The 21,276-nt window shown below is 40.4% G+C and overlaps 1 protein-coding gene across 5 annotated transcripts in view; it reads right to left on the bottom strand.

Annotated features, from left to right (window-relative positions):
* LTBP1 (latent transforming growth factor beta binding protein 1) overlaps positions 1 to 21,276 on the bottom strand; it is a 395,008-nt gene that overhangs the window by 156,058 nt on the left and 217,674 nt on the right. For all 5 annotated transcript variants that reach the window (XM_057741529.1, XM_057741528.1, XM_057741530.1 and 2 more), the window contains 2 exons: positions 8,642 to 8,744; positions 4,037 to 4,108 (listed from right to left, as the gene is read on the bottom strand). In XM_057741529.1, the coding sequence (XP_057597512.1) occupies positions 4,037 to 4,108; positions 8,642 to 8,744 (175 nt within the window). The remainder of the gene's footprint in view (positions 1 to 4,036; positions 4,109 to 8,641; positions 8,745 to 21,276) is intronic.

Raw genomic sequence — 21,276 nt, forward strand, 5'->3', positions numbered from 1 at the left:
ACACTAAATCCAAAGGGCAAGACCGATGTCTTATTCATCATTCATCACATATCCTCAGTCTGCAGCTCAGGAGTGCTCTGCCAGCTAATGTTTGTGAATTATCGAATATGTTTTAAAGACTTCAAGATTATTCATGAAAAAGGAATACACATATACTGGATTCTAAAAGTGTACACGTCTCCTAGCTATGTATTTTGGCATTGCCCACAGCACATCGGCAGATGCTAAAAAAGTAGAGAACGTTGATTTCATACCTATAAACTAATGAAACAGGTAAGTGATCTTAGTGTATCAAGAGATATTTGCTGTTCATAAAAGATTTCACTGAATCGATGGGTCCGCAAGTAATTTCAGAACCCAAGGCTAGTTTGAAAACTTAGATTAAAAAGAACTCATTTATTTCAAGGCAAAGTTACGGGCAAGTGAGTAATCAAGACGCAGGGAAGCAGTTATGAAAGTAGGAGTTCCTATGATCATTTCCATGAGGTATTACTTCATTTAATTCTAGTTCTACATCAAAACTTTAGAATAATAATCCAATGACAAATGCTGCTCTAGATCCACCAGGAAAGTTAATTGTATTGTTTGTTATGATAAATGAAGCAAATTATAACAACTCCATAATGTTGACGGTAGTGAGGGCAGGTTTTAGAGCTCCATGTGTGTATATGTAATAAATCATTCCTTTGAAAAGATAATTGCAGCACCACTAGAAAGTGGGGAGAAACCAACTCTTAGGGCAATTATTTGAAAGCTCCTCAAATTAACTCCTGCACAGTTGGTTCTTTGTTACAGAGTGCCCATTACGAAAAGTTGTTTCAGGACATTAATTCACTTAGTCGAAGGAAATAATGTAATTCTAGTTACTAATCACTTTAATTTTAAATGTGCTTTGTAAACTGAGAAGACAAACTCCAAGAACAATGTGGAATGCACAAGTAATTAGACGGTCAATGGGCTTCTTCTGAAAAACCTCAGCATAAAATCAAAAAGCTTCAAGGCTCTAGGAGAATCCAAGTGCACATATGTAATGTGAGAAAGTTCTACCCAATGTTAGTGATCAGTAATATCACAAAGGGAGTGAAATTAAGCCCTTCTCTCAAAAGCAATTTTAATAGGTTATGATGAATGAAATCATACTATGTTATGAGTCAATCTTCTCTGTACTGTAATTTAGCAGTGCCTTCTTGAGGCACCATGAAACAGAAATTTCTGTGATACTTCACTCCAGAATTCACGCCAAAAAGTACAACACTGTTTTGCAAATATCCTCCTGAGACCAACGTAAGCCAGGATTTGGCGTTACTGAACATCAGTGCAACTGACTGAGGTGGAACCATTTGATATTCTCAGTATGAACAAAACTTGCTAAAGGTCACCCCATACCCAGCCAAACCAGAAGAGGGAAAGACAAAAAAAACCTCAAGGAATCATTTAAAGGATTCTCCATTTTATTTTGCTAAATGAGATGGCAAATGATGACTCGCAAACTTTCACTTCGACTTCTACCGTGTATTTTTAATGAATACGAACTGTCAGAACCTTGAACCAGCCAGTAGAAGGAATGCATTAGATAACCATCCTCTTATCAATACTAATTGCTTTGACTTAGACTAGTTCTCAAAACAGATGGCATATCGTATCTACATTAGCAACGCTTCGCAGATATATACAAAATTGGTAAAGGAGGCCATGCTGCATGCGGAAACAGAGGTGGCTTGGAAGTTTAATCCTGGCTGGGCCTCTTAATTATCTATGTGACCTCGGGTACTCTCTGTCTCTCAGCTTCTCATTGGGATTAATAATAACCAGATCCCACCCCACCCCAAAAAAATAAGTATATTCATCATCTGACATTTAGAGAAATTAGGAGCATCTGACATTTCTGGAGAGCATCTAACAATTAGCCATGCAGGATTAGAATGGTGAAGGAGGATGCTCCTCTTTCTGCAGCTTAAGGGAGCAACCAGATATGCCTAATCCAGGGGACACTTCAGGAAACTACATGTCTGGGCTCTAAGACTTGCGTGACAGACCAAAAACTCATTTCTTTCTTCCCACGCACAACCTCTATCCCAGGTGAAAGAGTAATACTGCCAGCAGAGTACTAGAATGAACCGGCAGAGTCATTTAACATTATGTACCGCACAGGATAGAAAGCCCCTGTAGCATCTCAGGCCGAGAGTTATTAAGGATCTGTTGGATCACCTTTAAGTGCTGGAAGCTAGGTACATCCAAAGGTGTTTCATTACAGTGATGGGGAACTCTGATCCACAGAAAAGGTTTTCTTATAGTTGTTGTAAATATGCCTTCTTATAACTCCATTCTATTGACTTTGGCTTTCGAAGCAACTTAAAAAAGTCCTGTTTTGTAGGACAGCTGATTAAATGTTTATTTAAAAGGCATGTTTGTAAGGCAGCCATTATATTTCTCTTCAGTCTGAACTCCTCTAGACGAAACACCCTCAAGTGTCCAGGCCCGTCACAAGCCTGGTTGATATTAGCCAGAAGACAATGAACACCAAATACTCAAACCCCAAATTCAGTCTGACTGGCAGGGTACAAAGTCATTACTTCCAATGCCCTGTTCATCCTGCTTCTACTAACACACCCTCATAATGGGCTAGGGCATTCCATGTATATTTTTATTCAAATCTGTGAAACAACTTGGTTTATACTGTAGAATACACATTTATCTATCTGTTCATTCTTCTATCCATTTAATTCAACCTTCCATCCATATAATATGAACTTTTAATGATATCTTAAATTCTATTGATTCTTACATAATGGTGATTGATCCATTACTCCCATGTACCTAGCAGTACTACAGGTTTGCAGATGTTTCTCAAAAAGCATCTTGGGCACACTCTCCTTTGCTGACATTCTTTCATCTACAATGAGGGCTTACAATATGTGAAGGCAAAACTTTTTAAAGATATGGTGTATCTATATGCCTTTCAAAAGAAGATTCTTTTTAAGTCAGCAAAAGCTCTACAAATCATAAAAGTTATACAGCTGCAGTACTGAAGAGACAATTTACTTGAGAATTAAGCTATTCTTTTGACATGAACCATTTTAATAGGGATTAATCTATATATTGCTAACATAACTTTAATCTACTCTGTCCTATAAACACATACTGGCCAAGCATAGAGAGCCTCAGACCACAAGTCAGAGGACATATGCTGCGTTCTTGACATGGATTTTGGTTCAATAAGACTCTTGGAGGCTCTTTCTCTGTTTATAACAAAGTACACATATTTCCAAGTTACTACCACCACAACCTTCATCCTAGACCCGTACTGAGAAATTAGAAGCATTAACTGGACATCTCCCAAAGTAACTGAAATGAAATTTGCCATCACATATGGGTACTAAACTAGGCATTGGTAAACCTGAGTTACAACTTCAACTTTATCTAGCCACAGGATAGTCATTCAACCAGTCTGGGCTTGAATGTCCTCACTTGTACAGTATAGACACTGAACTAGATGATTTCTGAAGGTCCCTCTGCTTGTATGTTTCAACACAGATTGAACAAAAAAGCACTTGGGGCATTTCACATTTGACTATACGGTTTTACCCTATTGACTAAGAAATGTGTCTTCTCTGATATTTAATGCCTCAATACTTTGAGGTAGCCAGAAATAGTCTGATGGGAGAAAAAAGTGAACTCTACTGCCCAATCATACGTCAATAAAGAAGTAGTACTTCTAGGTACATGTATGTGCTCACACATGCCCACATGTGGATGGGAGGTGACTAGTGTGGAGCCCACAGCAGGCTCCACAATGTAATCCAACCTCGTATGGATTTCATCACAAATAGATAGAAGGGGGAATGTTCCATAAAGATTAAATGGTAGTGAAGAAATTCTAGCAACCATACACTAAACTTCTATTTCCTAACTGGAGTGAGCAAGAGGTGACCTTCACAGGCTGGGCTAAATGAGTGCAACGTAGAAAAACAACTCAGGTTTCTTAAAAGGTAAACAACTGTCGAGCTCATACACCAATGAATTCAGTTCATCTTACCTTGACAAAAGGTGTTGTTAACCCGTTTATAACCTTGTAGACATTCCATCATTTGATTATATCCATGATAAGCTGTAAAGAAGAAATAATTCTGTTACATGCTTAGTTTAAATTCTCACAGCCCTAAACTACTATATGGGATAAGCAAAGCCATATAAAGCATCAGTGATCTTACTTCTAAGATACCAACCCAATATATTTGCATTTCTTTCACATTTTCCTTGTTTTTCAGTATACCTCATATTTTGCAACAGACATAAATCTCAATTAGTTGTCGATCTTGATTACGTTAATTCAAAGAATCATAAGACTGTTCTACATTTTCTTCCAATTAGTGATTATTACCAAAAAAATCAGTTCCTTCCCAGGCAGTTGAATTTTCTGGTAATAGCGAGAGCGGCTACACATCCTGGTCTGCCTGGGACAGCCCTTCATGATGCCTGCTGCTCCAGCAAAATTCATTAATAGCACTCTACTTCACTCTTAAAACTGTCCCAGTTTACACAATAAATTATATGCTCGCCTTACTTACAGGCTCACGTATTCCAGTGATCAGCTGATTCTTTCTACCATGAAGTTGGGAAGAACAGAAGGTGAGGAGAGAAGGCTAGGAGAGGGGAAGGGCTGCTCTGATCGGTTGTACAGGTCAACACTCAGAAAACTCATCAACAATACAAATGTCGCAGTCACCCTTTTATCAACAAAATCCTCGTTATTGAAATTTTAACATCCTAACATGATACCCGGGAGGCTTTTTGGCATAAGTTCTGGGACCAACCTGACCTAGGTTCAAAGCTTGGCTTTTGCCACGTTGAGAGACAAGCTTCCTGGGTTTCAGATGGAATTCTAGACAATGGGAGTATTCCCATCTATTGAGCAGGTCAGGGCTGTTGCGGAGTTTAGAGATAACGTATGCAAAATGCTTACTGCAATGCCTGACAAAAACAAGCACAGATATCATTGTTTCCTGCAACAAGGTGATCTTTTTTTTTTTCTTTTTTTTTTTTTTTAAGGTGATCTTTTATTAAGACAATGAGTAACAGAAGATGGGCTGTCATTGAAATAGGATGAATGGTTAAACCACCTTGAAGACCTGAACGAGGAGTGAAGAAAAAAGAAAGCTGCATGTAAAATGGAAATTTTCTTTTGAAAAATAAAATTATTTTGTCCCTAACACATGCTCTTTATTCTCACCACTAATGAAGAGCATGAGTATTAACTAGTGGCATTCCTCTCCTCTATTACCTCCTTTCTTTGCCCTATTTCTCCTGCCAGAAAATGGTTAACGTGAGGAATCTGGGAATACTGGATTAAAAGAAAAAAGAGGTTGGTACATGGGAAGTCACCCATTCAGCCTGTTGGCCACATATCCAGTCTTGTCCCATGTAATGAGGACTCCCTGTAGCAGGTTACCTACAGTGACTGTGACATCTCCGTCTGTGAATTGTTCAAAGACAAAAGAGAGATCATACCTTGTTTAAAAATTAACAGGCATCCACCTAAAGGCAGAAAGCCAGACCAGATGATCTTAAAGTCTTCCTCTGTTTAGATTTTGATGCTAATATTCTTCTAAAAATATTTAAAGGACAAGCGACCTGTTCATACCAAGTACATTTTTAATAGATTACAGACTCTTTAATGAAATCATCTGCAGATTTAAAATTAAGTTTTCACAGTAAGAACTGATCAACAATGAAAGGTCTTTCTGTATGTGGCTAATCAAAAACTTCAAAACATTAAATAAAAACCACTTGAAAATTGAAGCTTGAACTACTTTAAGTGAAAAAAAAAGGCATGGAACATAAAACCCTAGCGCCTAAAGCCAAGCAAAGTCTGTTCTCTTCCAAAATGAGTATGATTTAGAGAGTAGAACCAACCAAGGAAAGTTTTTTAAATGACACAGGAAGAATGTGACCCTGAGTGTGCTTCTTGGGAGTGAGTCATGTCGTAGAACGGCACAAATAGAGTCAACGTCAAGATGTTAATAGTTTACTTCATTCATAGTCCACGTTGCTCTACATGAAACAGAATCAATCTCTTCAATTTATACATCAGATGAGCCCATACATGACCTTACTTTCATCAGCATTTAGTTCAAAGGGAGAGCAATTTTGTACTTCCATGTTCTACTTAAATTATTATCAACATTAAAATATAAAGCTAACAAAACCATATAAAGCAGTGAACTTATCCCCAGATGATACAATTCTAGATAGAAAAACGACAGAAGGTCAGGAGTCAGGGATTAAAAAAACAAAACAAAGCAGAAAAACACAACACTATGATTCCCTTTACTCCTAACTTCTGTCCCTGTCTTGCAACTCAGGGATTTAGAAATAAGAGGAAAGAGAGAAACTAAATAAGCAAAAGATACACAGCGAAGGGGAGAAATGGAAAAGAAAAATAAGCGATAAAATGGAAAAAGTATTAGAGAACGTAAACTTAGCCCCCAAATCAAGCTGTAAGAATTGGACTTCTCTTTCCTCAGTCCTTAGACTTAGCAGTGGGAAACAAACCGCCCTTCACAATATTCCTAAAGAGAAACTCACCTAAAAATGAAGGGAAGACTTTTTTTTTTTTTTGGGGGGGGGGGTACACCAAGTTCAATCATCTGTTTTTATACACATATCCCCGTATTCCCTCCCTCCCTTGACTCTCCCCCCCACCCTCCCTCGAGTCCCCCCCATCCTCCCCATCCCAGTCCTCTAAGGCATCGTCCATCAAGGGAAGACATTTTTTAAAAGGCAGCGCTTCTTCAACATTTCAGATATAGACTCATTTCATGAACTGTAGGACTCCACAGCAAATGACAGAGCTGGGAGTCAAACTCAGGTCTATATAACTCCAGGCTCCATGCTCTTGAAAGCGTACTAAATGTCTCCTCAATGTCCCTCCAGTCAGGTTGCCACGATAATTTTAGGCAGATGGATCTTTCAGTGAGGTGGGACCATCACACTCAACCCACTTGCTGGAAATTCACATTGCTGATCATTGGGGGCAATGTCTCAGTACTGAATGTCCTTATTTATGTGGTTTTTCCCTCCCTCAATGAAGAGCTCATTAATTATCAGAAACCTTAGTAGGTGTCTCCAAAAATTATTCCTCTAAAGGAAGATAGGAGCAACTATCAAGAAAATAAGTGAAATTAGACATCGAAAGATTTAGAGAACTTGTAAGTTTGAGAGACAAGGAAGAGAGACAATTATTTAAAATAAATTATGATGATAATGGAAGAATAGTATGTAAGACATACCTGTGGAGCAGTGATTCTAAGATGGTAGACTCTAGATTGAATAGTTTTTGTTTTTTAAGCCATGTATTTTTTTTTTCTTTAAGAACTTTTATTGAGATACAATTGACATACAATAGACTGCATATATTTAAAGCATACAATTTGATATTTTTTTTCTTATTTATGTATGGCAATCCCAATCTCCCAATTCATCCCATCCCAACACAGATTGAATAGGTTTAAAAGGCAGCTGACCTCCAGCTGACTGCAGCCACACAAGCTAGCTCAAAAGAAACCAGCTGAAAAATCACCCACCTGAACTAAGCCCAAAGAGCCAACCCATTGAATCAAGGATGAATAAATGACTGGTGTTTTAAGCTTTAAAAAATAAAAGGCACTTGAGAATATCAACCAAATTAACAGATGTTTAAAGAAGGGAAAAAAATTATCCAACTGAAGCAAATGAGAAATTCCTTGCAGCATAAACTATTAAAAAATAACTATAAAAATCTTCAAAAAAAACAAAGTAAAAGATGATGATAGAGAAAAATATCACTTGCTTTCTTGGCAAAAACATGAAGAATAAGAGGGGAAAAGCTCAATTTAAAACAGGTTACCTCTGTCTTTTGAAAAAGTATTACGAATCAGTAATCCAGAGTTAACATTATATTCAAAAATTGGGGGGGAAAGTAATAGAAAGATGTAAATCTGGATTTATTCACATCAACAGGTTCTGATAAACAAATTTTATAGACTAATCAATGCATGTGGGTGTCAACAGATTCATGTCATGGGAAATGTGATAGTTTAACAGTAGCAACTAAGAGGAAAAGGGGAAAAGCACTATGTCCTAGCGATTGTAAGTTTCTCTCTCACAAACGAGCAATCATTTGTTTCTCCATTTTAGCTTTTCTTTCAGAGAAATTTGAAAACCTATATTGTAATAAAAGCTACAAGAGAAGTTGTGGATATTAATAAAAATCTCACTTAAGGAATGTAACTTAAGAAATAACTGCTCTGACTTTTTATAGGGTTTGGAACATTTAATTATCATTAAAAGAGATCTTATTTTTCTTTCACCTCACCTCAGAAAATAGAGCCTACTTATAGCACATCCCCTATCAAAAGGCTTTTTTTTTTTTAAATAAGTAACCCAGCTGGAAAAGACAACAGATAACTGTGTTTATTAAAAAACAGAATTGATATGAAAGCTTTCTCAGACGTGCAAGGTCTCTGGAAATGCAAATTATCACACTACGTTCTACAATTCAACGTGATTTCTTTGAAGTCTAATGTCTCACCATTAAAACAATAATCATAAGGAAACAGATACCCTACATTAACCTGCAAATGAATGATGAAACGTCACTTACACGGCTTCTTGGGGCATTTCTGGCATTTGTGAAAGCCCCAGGAGGTACCCACGGTTCCACAGCAATCCTCCTGCTTTGAAAGGCCAGGGAGCGCTTTGCCACACTGCAATGATGAGGTGTGAAATGCAAAGGTTAATTGAATGCAGGATGCCCAGCTCCAGAGCACTGCTATGCTTCACAGCCACATTATAAAACAGTTCCCTTGTTATTGACACAGAACTAGGGGGTGGGGTGGGGGTGGGGGACTCTAAAACTTCGGAACAAAACACCAGCACACAATAAATACGGCACTCAAATAAACAAGCATATTTCCAAGAGCTCCTTGACATTTTTAGAGTCTTCAGAAAACTTGCCACGGTTCAGAGCAGTTTATAAAACTTAACCTTCTGATGTCTTTTTTTCTTTAGTAAGAACCTCAAAACTTAAAAGATAATTTAAGCTTTTTAAATTTGAATTGTAACTGTCTATTGAAATCTCTGCTGTGGACACTCAGGAACAGATCTGTAAAGGGTGAGGCATATACGGAGACCTCGAACACATGGCATGGATCCACCTACAAGAGGCCATTGGTCCTCCTGTCGCATGAAGGCCTGGGCAGGGGCAGGTAATGATTGATGCGCTGAGCAAGATCAGCTCTGGCCGAGACAAAGGCTCCAAGCGTCCAAGCAGCCTGACCCAGGGAAGTCAGCCAAGCTAGGAAGGTGCTGGCAGGTTTAAGTCAGGCCAGCAGGCAGAAGAGCCAGGCTTAAAGGCCACCTGAGCAACACGGTTTGACAAATGTAAAGATCCATCTCATCTTCTGGTCAACCAAGGTCAGAAGAGGCTGGGAGGCCGGATCCTGAAGTTAGACCATCTCAGTGGGGCTGGGAAGGCTCTAGGACAACAGATTCTGCTCTGGGTACTGATTCCGAGGCCAGCTGTGCAGGAAGGGCCACCTGATTCCTCATCCCTATTATGCAGGCTAAGCCCACACCCCAGATCTAAGGGGTCCTTCTGTCTCAATCTCTACAAGATTCTCCAAACAGTTTCCAAAGTCATCTTTCCAAAGACAATCTGACCACATTACTCTGACTGAAAACCTTCAGTGACTCTCCACTGTCTGAAGGTTGCAACCTCCCTAGCCTGACATATAGGACCTTCCTGTTCTCATCTTAGACAATCTTTTTCTCTGTCCCCTTCCACCTCTATACATTCATCCTTCAGGCAAAACAAAGAACTCATTTTCTATACAAACTGTCTTTCCAGAAGCTGTTTCTCCTCTCTGGAATGCCCTTCCTTTTTCCTTTGTCTGGAGAAACTTTCTTTATCCCATAAGCCCCAGCCCTGGAGAACGCTCATTGTGAAGCTGCCTGTCTCCCCAGTTTCAGTGAGTTCCTCCAACCACCCCCTTTACTCCAGGGCATTTTCTACACAATTCCACTGCCTCTGCTATACATCTTAATTAAACACAGATATATCTCATCTATATCCCAGTACGTAGTACACATTGCAAATAAATGCTCCATAAATGTTGAAGGAAGAAAGGTGCAAACAACCTGAGGAACTAAGGAACAAAGAAATGAATTGCAGACCATTCAAGCAAGCAGTGGTTCTGGGGAAAACAATGGAAATTAGCAAATTCGCCCAGGCTAGCGAGCAGAACTCAGTGACAGACAGTCGGGGCAAGTGGTGACTCGTAGAAGGGCAGCAGAGAGTAGACACCAGTCACCTGGCAGGCCTCCAGGGACAGCCATGCTTTCCCGCTGCGTCCACCCATGCAGCATTCCTGACCAGGCTCTAAGTGACTACATGTCCAAATTGTAAAACAAAACCAGAGAAGGCCCAGCTCAGCTAATGAAGTTTAGTTACATCATAGCTTTGAAGTCCTTAGGTTTTTGTGGTGTTTTAATGATGTTGACAGGATGTCGTATGCTCTCCAGAATAGTGTATGATGAGCAGGAGGTGGAGGGGAAGCAGAGGGAGAGAGAACACATGTGCAAAGTAGAGAACCTGAGGGAAGAAAAGCACATACTGGCTGGATTCAGGTAGTTCCCAGGCTCCTTCAGCTTAATCACAGAAGGCTTAAAATCTGAAATATGAAGCATGGAAGAAGGAACACTGCTCCAGGCGTAAGACTGGAAACAAAATGATTATGTTCAGAACACAGAGGTCTCCACTGTTGCAATCCCCTGCCAAAGTGTGCTTATGGTTTACTTCCAGTTTTATCTGTCGGATTTACACACGACACCAGTGCACAGCACATGGAGACCATTCTTGTCCCAGACTCTCCAGGTTCTTCTCTTAAGCAAAACTCTTACCACTTGCCGATTTTATATGCTCCAAATTTTAGTAGCAGTTAAAATCCAATTTTCACCTTGGATTCCTAGAATGTTTTATTTGGGAGGGCAAAAGTAAATCATTTCTCCCGACCAGGCCTCAAAAAAGGTACAAGGTTTTCATTACAGTATTCAGGCCGCTTTATCCCATGGCTTTGTTTTTGCGGGTCCACAGCCAAGAGCAGCACAAGCCATCCAAATCGATTAAATAAATGGCAGAGTAGGCGGTACCACGACATTGCGTGTTCTTCTCCAAACTGGGTCTGCACAGAATGAGGACAGGCTGCAAGCGATGAAGCCAGGCTTATAACAAGGCACGAGGTTTCAGGTCTGCCCCTTTATTTAACTATGCAGCGATTTCAACGTGTAGCTAGAAACTCCACCTGAGACACCTTTGTGGCCAGATGAGTGCTCTCACACAAGAGACTACTCAGCACCACTAGGTCTTACCTGGATGTAGAAAGTATCCAGAGTAAAAGAATGTAGAGGAAGAATCTCCCCTCCACACAGTGCAGACAACCACATTGAAAAGGATGTTAGAATCCGGAATGACCTTCTCTCAGGATGGAAGATTCTACTTCTCCATGAGACACGATCATGTGGACACAGGCTGACTCTACCGAACTACATTTTTATCCCCAGATTAAAGGGGTTTTTACAAGTTAAAAACACAAACAGAATTTCTCCTACGTGAATCACTCACCACATTTTCAGAGAAAGCCTGTCTCTCATTTCAAGGCATATCTGATTTGAAATCCAGCAGAAGTGTGCTAACTTTATAACCCAATATTTAGCTACTTCAAGTCAGAAAGAAAAAAATCTATCCTGTCCATCGAACAATGTGATAAAGCTCCTCAAAAAGTTCCCACAACCTCTGGCTGCAGATGAGGGGACACTAGAACCTCACATGTCCATGCTAGGATACAGCAAATGTGTGACCTGCCTAGAGCAGTCCAAACAGAACAATGAAGCTTCTGGTAATCAGGTCCTGTGAGTATCAACGGAAGAAAGTAGAGATGATAAGACAGATGGCAGAGTTTAGATACATTAAACAAAGTTGTTGCTTGAAGTTAGTTGCATGGTGAAGGTATTAGCAGGACTAAAGGCTGCAAATCACAGGAAGAGAGGATTCAACTCATTAAGCAGGAGACCGTCTCTACAGTTAATAATTCGCAACAATGGAAGAGATGAACATCTTCACTGGGAATGGAGGCTGGAGGACCATCTTTCAGGTTTGCCCAGGGTATGAAGTAGATGACTTGGGTTTTCTGCTAGGTCTAGGGTTCCATGTTCAATAGACACTGATAGGGTGCATTGCTTAATTTAGGAAATGCACATTACTACACACCAGAGCCAACCCCAAGTACTTCTGCTGTTCCCACGTCTCTAACAGGACTGTGTCTGGGCAGATACACTCCTACTCATCTCCTTTGTCTCACCTCTTTCCTCAAATCAGCGTCTCCAGAGATACTCACCCCAGTCTAAGCCCACTCCTACAGGACTTATGCAAACTAAATCGAAAAGGGAAAAACAGAGCTACTCCCAGCCCTAATCACCATGATTCTTAGAAGACTGGGTGCATGAAAATAACTCATCGACCCTTACTATCTGCCTACCTGTATTAGCACTGTACGTCAGACGGTAAGACCATGAATGCTCATGGTGTGACTTTTACAACAAAAATTATTGCAAGCAATGGTGTAAAAGCCTTTGTTAAACACTGTTAGGAATTAACAAACTGCAAGATAATGTACTCTTCTAAAGCTTGACTTGATTGAGAACACTTACCTGCAACACTTACCTGCAAATCCTCAGTTTTAAAATACCATACCACCTTCCTGATACTCAAAGCTGTGATGACAGCTGGTTTTAGATCTCCCTATAAACATATGAGCTGGAATGATAAGTTTTAAACTTATCATGGCTTATAATTTTTGTCAATTAAAAATTCACTACTGGAGTTGCTTCAGAGATGAACAATCACTTGAAGAGTTTGTGATAAATACTGGAGTGTGGTTTCAAGAGATTCCATTTTCTTACCTTAAGATTACTGGTACCTATAACATCCTCATTTCAAGAACACCGGGCCAGTAGATTTTCCCCAAGGAAGATTCAGCATTGGGGAAAAGAAAGGAGCACTGGATTGGAATCATTATATCTGAATCTAAACCCCAGCACTCTCTGATGAGATGCTCCACAGATCATCCACCCTCTCTGAACTAGTCTTGAGACAATGGGACAATAACCCCAACTTGAAAGGATTGTGGTGAGATTAAATGTGCAGGTCCGCGCATGGCTGACCTTACCCCAATAGCCCCCGTGTGGAGACTAAAAGAAAGTGATCTTTTGGAGTGTGTTCTGCACCAGGACATGGTGTTTGGTAAGCAGAGCATGGGCTGAATCTGCACCATCCTCCTGGGCTTGTATCTTGTGTGGGTGCAACCTATCAAGTGTTACAGTGCTGGCCAATTTGTTAGGCTCTCAGGATACATTTATTAAAAGAGTTCAGATATTTCAGGAGTAAAAGGGCCACTTCATGAAGATGGCCAGCATGTCAAGGACCCACTACTTAAGACATTTAAAAATGTTAATACTGAAATACTGTTACAAATTATCCTTATCATGTGTAAATAACTCACTTTATTTTGTTATCAGGAAGCATTATGCACTGACGTATAAAATACTTTGAGTTTGAATAAAGGGCATTTTCTCAAAGAGATTAAGGCAATGGAACCAAAGAAACAAATAAACAGAACCTAAAATGTTAACGTTAATACAGATTTTTAAAATGCTCCTAGAGACTGCACCGAAGTAAAACATGAAAGAAGAGAGAGACTGATTCACTGCAACTGTTTCTTGCAAGAGTATGCGGAGCTGTGTTCAGGCAAGAACTGAAACAAGGCAGTGACTCAACGGCTGGACTGGGGAGAGAGATTCCAAAGGGATGGAGCAGCTTTAGCTAAAACCCAATACCTAACACTAACTGGAAGGGACCCCAGGGCAGGGGTGGGGGAAGGACAGAGGAAGGCAGGCCAAATGCAAAAGAAAAGCTAGCTGGTGGGGAAAGTCAGAGAATGAGGTGGAGCTAAGCCGTGAAGAATTCTCCCAGTTAGGGATTCCATCTGTAGCTGGATATCAAAATTAATCAGGAGACAGGGAAAAGGGAAGGTCACCACTCCTCTTCCCAAAGTAAAAAAGTTTTGGATTGCTTCCAATGATATATTTGGCATCTTTGAAGTAGTGTGGCAAACACAGAAATACTGATAAAGAAGTGGAGGAAGAGGAAGAAAAGAGTGTTTTTATAAAAGTACAGTATTCTACATCTGGTACTTATCCTCAAAAATAAGTAAGAATTATCAGGAGAGAGTACATCATTCATGGGAGAAAAAGGGAAAAAATTATATGTAAGGTCAACATGATGGGTAACCAGAGGACCAAAAGATAAAACTGGATAATTACTAAAGGCCCGTTAGCTATACTTCTCCTCAGACAACTAGCAGAAGGGGGCTTTTAAGTTCACCACAAATGATCTCTTTCCCAACAAATGTTGTCCCCAATAAGAGAGGTCCCAACACAGAGCAAACTCCCAGGCATCTCCATGTTTGGCAGAATCAGTGCTTTATGATTGTGAAATTGACCTTCCCACACAATCCTGTTCCCTGTGGGCCCAGTGAAAAGCAGTGTAAAGATGACCCATGACTGAATAAATGACAAGAGCATAGCTTTGAAGTTGGACCAAGATGGGTCCAAATTCTCCCGTTATCCATCACCACCTACGTGGCCATGGGCAAAACTCTCTATTTCCTCTATAAAATGGAACTAAAAATGCCCATTTTCACAGAGCTCTCAAAACTTGGACAATACAAAGAGGCAGATTCTACATGAGACAGACACATGACCAGACATGCATGGCTCACAGTCAATATTAGACCCCTTCCTCTGGGTCCCTCATTTAAAAATCCGGGCTTATTTAACAAATGACCAAGTAATCTAAACAGTTACTCAATATAATACAATGTCCCAGATTCAACCTATGGAGAAGAGATACATTTTAAAAAATGATCTAGAAATTTAAGAAGAAACACTATATTCTTAAGATTTTGCTAAAAATGTTCAGGTTTTCACAAAAGTGTCCTGACCAGGAAAAAATGGTCAGGGAGTAAATGCGGTAGAGAGTCTGTGATTATCCAGATTTCATTTTAATTCTACTCAATAAGGACAACATCATATCACTTACGAGAAGTCAACCAGCTAATATCAATGGGGACATCAAGATCCTTCTTGTCATACGTCATGTCTTGGTGCTAGAGGACCAAGCGCATAAAGCCAAAATAGTGACGCCCACTCTGCTTCTACTCCCAAGTATCCACGGCGCAATCACAAGATACTGCAGAACATCCAACTCCCTAGGACATGTCCCAGAGAATACATCTGTTCTTCCATGTTCAGCTACTACTACGGACTGACTGTTGGTGTGCCCCGCCACACAAATTCACTTCTGACCCTTAATGGGATGATATTAGGAGGTAAGGCCTTTGGGAGGTAATTAGGTTTAGATGAGGTCATGAGAATGGGGCCCTTGTGATAAGATTAACGTCCTTATAAGGAGAGGAAGACAGACGAGAGCACTTTCTCTCTCTGCCATATGAAGATAGTGAGAAGGTGGCCAAGGAAGACAGCCTGGTCAGGAAGCGAATCTCTCAACATCTTGATCTTAGACTTCCAATCTCCAGAACTGTGAGAAAAGAAATTTTGGTTGCTTCAGCTACCCAGTCTATAGTATTTGTTATGGCAGCCCAGACAGCAATGGTTTCGTGTGAATCCTCCACACCCCGAAGAAATGACCTAAGAGCCTGGACGGAACAGTAGAAACAATACTGGAGTAGGGACCACAAAGCCTCGGTTTTAGCCCCTGCCTACCGTAAACTCCAGACAAGACGTGAAGAAAATTTATTTCTCTCTGCACGTTAGCTTCCTCACCAATCAAATTCATTGATGTGCCTAGATTCTATGGTTTTATAGACTCTAGTGCTGGGTGAGGGTAACCTGTGAAGGTCTGTGTTCCTTAAATGTCCCCTGCCTGCCAGGTTGATTCCCTAGATTTCCTGCTGCCACGTGTTCCCTAGTCCTAACATCATACCCTGGCCTGGACCAACTTGATCAGTGATAACCAGGAGAGGCCTCTTCTTCTGGACCCTGTTTCATACCTTCTCCCTTTCCTGCTAGTCAGTACTCACACACACACACACACAAAAGCAGTCATGACTTTTCAATGACTCCTTTCTAAATTATAAGAATTATAATGAATAGATGATTACCAGTAGGCAAAATATCAGAAATTATTCAAGACAGTCGTGGAGATGCAGATTTTCCAGCCTTGAGCTGTGACTCATTATAAAGTCATGTTATGGTTGATCAACCCTCTCTGCACAGGTGTCCCATAAATTATTCCAAGTGTGCAACTGCCATGCTCACTTCCACCCACACCCAGAAGTACCTTATTCCAATATTCTGGCACAAAGCCTTGAGGTATTCTGGCAAACAGAAGCTCCACTCTCAGTTCTATGAATCTGGTTGAGGAATGTGAATCCCATTTTTTGAAAATCTGGGATTTCTCATAAAAATCAGAATGAGGACCCTCACGGGAAAAGTTCTCCCTGTATGTAACTGTAAAGATTAATTCAAACTTCTGTCACAGTGCCTCTTTGTTTCTATTAATCTTTTCACTGTGATATAAACACATCTCCACCCTGGCAAAATGACTTCTGCCCATCTTCCGAGCAAAACAGTCCTCCTCTAGCCTGTGGACCAACTATGGCTCCAAATCAAACTAGAAAACCTCATGAGAGCTCTTCAGCGTCCATGTACCAGAACATTAAATATGTTTATGTCTATGTGCCAATAAGAGAAAGGGTCCAAATCTCTGAACCCTATCACTAACACAACTAGAGCAACATATTTGATCAACTTGTTCTAAAGGTCTGTTGTCATAAAGGAGAATATTGTATGATGGAGCACTGGCAGGGTAACAGGCATTGTCTCATAAGAAGAAGAGGAAAACGCTTAAATACTTCCAGATTTTCTAAAAGAACTTGTAAAAAATTTGCTTTGGCTTGAGCAGAACATTCTTTGTAGGCAAGTTTTTTTTTTTTTTTTTTAAAGTCCACCCAGCTTTCTTTTATTAGAGTAATTAAAACAATGTTAGGCATTTGGGGTATCTGATACAACCATAATCCTCTGATATTTCAGGGTATTGATTTTACAAAGTATCTACTGTGACTAGGGCATTAACTGTTGGAAATGTATCCACATTGATTTCTGACAGTGTATTTGTTTAAAGCCAGCTGAAGCCAAACCATGGGCTTCAAGGAATTCCAGACAACTACTTTAGTTTTATGAAACGGTATTTTTAAAGTTACACTAAGGCAAAAATGGTTTTAAGGTAACATAAAAGAGGAAAAAATTCTTAGGCATGAAACTTATTGATTCTACTTGACATCTTTTCTAAATAAACGATCAAATTTGGGCTGCCTATTTTCTCTACCTCTACAATGATTTGAACATTTCAACAGTCAAGTCTAGCAGGCTATGACGTGTGTGTCTTGCTATTCTTAAACTGCAAAAAAGAATTATGTTTTATCATGATTGTATCCCGACATAATTCCTGCTAGCCTTTCCTTGCAGCAAGACACAAGTAGCATCACAAATCCTAATACTGGATGGTACAAAGATGAAATTTACCCTAACTTCCATCACCATGGATATCTCCTTTATTAAGACAGACTCAAGATGAGGGGGGAAATAAAGACAGGCACGTAGCATGGCCTGGTTATTACTACAGCAATCAGATCGCTCCCAAATGATGAACATAAGGCCTATTCTCCCTAGTGCTTATTTCTAGAACCGTATTGAGAGAAATTATTTCTATGAAGCTTCATTGTTTGTCAGTTTCCTTTTTGTTGACACAGAGATACCAGAAGGAACAAAAACCCATTTGGGGCCTCATAACACTATGTAAACTGTAACACGTGTCTCATTTGGTTACGCTTTCAGTTTTTCTGTATCTCATCCAAGTACACAGCACTCAAAACTAATAATTACCTGTGGTTTGGTTGCAAGCAGAGTAGAAAAACTGAATGCCACAAGCCATATTAATAGGTTTCTTTAATTTCCTGTAAGCAGGGAACCACGTCTGTCTTGACCACTGCTCTGCCACTTATGGCAGGAACATGTACTGCTCACCAAAGAACCACTTGCTTCCCCACATGTTCCGGTCCCTGTTCATCAGCTTGGACTGCCATAACGAAATCCCAAAGACTGTGTGGCTTCAACAACAGACTTTTTTTTTTTTTTTTCTCTCTCAGTTCCGGCATGCCAAAACCCAAAATCACAGTGCCAGCATGGCCAGTTCTGGTGAGGACTCTCTTCTCGGTTTGTAACAGGCTGCCATCTTGCTATGTCTTCACATGGCGAAGAGAGGGAGCTCTCTGGTGTCTCTTATTACAAGAACACTAATCCTACTGTGTCAGGGCCCCACCCTTATGACTTCATTTAATTAATGACTTCCTTACAGACTATCTCCAATTACAGTCACATTGGGGGTTAAGACTTCACTTGCTGTCAGAATGGAGAGGCCATGTATTCCATACAGCACAGCAGTAACGTGGTGGAGACCACCATTGGCCCAAGTCCCTGAGAGATGGGTAGCACAGAGCCCCCTGCTCACCTGTTAGACATCTAGTGCAGACAAGTGTAAGCTTTCGTAGAATTTGTTACTACAGCAAAACCTAGCCTACCCTGACTAATACTAATATATTTACTGACGATTCACCTGTGCCCAGTACTGAGCTCAGTTCGTAAGTGACCCTGTCCTCATGAAAAGGACAAACTTGTAAGGAAGAGAAGAGAAGCACAAAATCACCAACTTTAAGACAATTAAATTCAAAATGGTCTGACTGGATTCTATATGCAGTAAAAGGCAGCGGGGAGAGAGCAATGTGCACTGAAGGACTGAAAGGCTTTTTGAAGAGGCCAACATTTGAGTCTCTCAAGTCAGGGTGGATTTGAGAGATCATTCTAGGTACTGACTCTATCCAATGTTTGCACAGCTTGCTTTGTCCATAGATCCTGTGCATATGTGAGTATAAGTGGCATCTAAGATAGTGGAAAAGAAGAAAGACATCAAAATCATCACAGTCAGAGGACTATATGGCTAAAAGAGGCCTTGGTAGTCTTCTCAGTCAGACCAGCTATTTGAAAAATAAAGAAACCAAGAGCCAGAGATATGGTGAATCTGCCAAAATGGAAAAAGAGCTATTGTCTTGGAAATGCCAACACAAGCCAGTCCCCTTACCTCTCTGAGCCTCAAGCTCCACTTAACTAAATGGGAGACAAGAATACCTACTACTTTTTTTGAAGTTTTTCTGAAGGTCAAGTAAGGCCATAAATGTGAATGTTCTCTATCAACTATTTTATAAAAATACACTGCCTTTCTAAGACGCCTGCCCCAAAGCCACAGAATCGTAAGACCATTTTCTTAACTCCGTCAAAGCTTGCACACTCTAAACCAGTCCTCTTCAAAGTATCATCTTGAAAGCACTGTTGTCTTTGTTCAAAATATTTAGAACTCCTCCGTCTGGATTTCAGAATTCTCTTCAGGGCTGAAGACATGTTATTTTAAATACCCTCAATGGTGGCAAATCCCTGCTCACAAGAGGCTGAACTGAGTGAGCATGAGAAGCTTTCGGATTCATTGAGAATATAGTAAATGGGTGAGCCGCAGAAAATCAAAAGACTGCTTCTCATGTGCAGCTCATTAACTGGTGCTGAAACACTTCCTTCAAAATCAATTTCCAAACTGCACGACCGCAGTATCACCAGAGTAAATGTACAGTCTCAAAGAGCGATCTTGTTGAAACAATATCCAATTTCATATATAGATTCTTTTATATTCAAAAGGAGAAAAAAATGGAATGAGGATGAGAAAAAAAGTGTTTATCATTATTGTGGGGGAAGGTGCAGGGCAGAGTTGGGGAATCCTTTTGTTATCTTTCAACAAAGGGTAATGTTGCTTTTTTCACTACAACTTTATGGGTCAGCTTCTGAAGGACTGGGTTGTTGCTTGTTTTTTCTGATGGATTGGGTTGTTGCTTCATTTTAGCAAGTCTCAATTCCAAGGGGTCATGCAGGCAAAGCCAAGAAACAACATCAGATCCTAGAAATACCAGCTGCGACTCTTCACTCACTTTTGTCATGTATAGAAGCCTAAACCAGCCATCAGTTCAAGTCATGGGCTCTTAAAATCCACTTCCAACATGCTCAGAACTGTCACCTTCAAATGTAATGACCACAAAGTCTTGCCAGTTTGCCAATATCAGAAGTGACATAACATGCAGCCACGCTGAACTGCCCTGTGATCAACTTCAATGCCTACTCCTCTGCAAGAACAGGAGTCTAATTAATAGGTACATGATTTTAGTGAGCCCTAGAGGTATAAAATACTGAAATTTGATATTCCATGTCACGATAAAGGCATTTTCACTGCCAATAAAATGAAAAACATCTGAGTAGACCAAAGAAGCACAAACTTGCTTGTCTAGTAAACAGGTCAGGGTAAGTGAGCACTTGAAACTGGCAGGATCTTTGGTGCCAAGAAGACATTTGCCTGGTAAAGACTGGATATTAGGCAGTAGGAAGGGTAACGTCTGGGTCATCCCCCATTCTCTGAAGTACTCTACTTCAGTTCTAGGAATCTATATTTTGATTATGCTAATGTCTCAGCCCTACAATCTCAATCCAAGTAAAACCAGTGGTTCTTCCCACCAGTGGCAGACGCCCAGTGACATGGAGACATGTTCTCTTTCATATGCAGCGTGTTTCCCCCTTGGATCTTATCCCTGTCTTTATTGATCTTCTTGCCTCCAAGGAAAAGGGCCCCTGCATGAAGTCCATCTGGCAGAGGTGGCTGGAACAGGAGCAACCAACACTGTAGAGGTCCAGGACCTCTCACTGCGGTGCACGTGACACCTTCAGTGATACCCTGTGCTGTTGACACAGGTAAGGTTTGCCAAGGATGGCCATTTCAGAGCCACTGGGGACAACCAGACTCTCTAACAGTCACTTAAATAATTCTTAGATTATGCTAAAGGACTATTTGATTCGGATACTGAAGTAAAACCCAGATGGCATAGGAAGTGCCTAGTGTTTATGACTTATTCCACCTGAAGGAGGCCAAACGTCAGTAAATGCAATCAGCACACCCCCACGGGGCTCTGTGCTCTTGGAGAAGGCAGATATCTGGCAGCTCTGCCCCTGCCTTCC

The sequence above is a fragment of the Hippopotamus amphibius genome, chromosome 7, assembly GCF_030028045.1.
Source record: "Hippopotamus amphibius kiboko isolate mHipAmp2 chromosome 7, mHipAmp2.hap2, whole genome shotgun sequence".
Taxonomy (NCBI): domain Eukaryota; kingdom Metazoa; phylum Chordata; class Mammalia; order Artiodactyla; family Hippopotamidae; genus Hippopotamus; species Hippopotamus amphibius.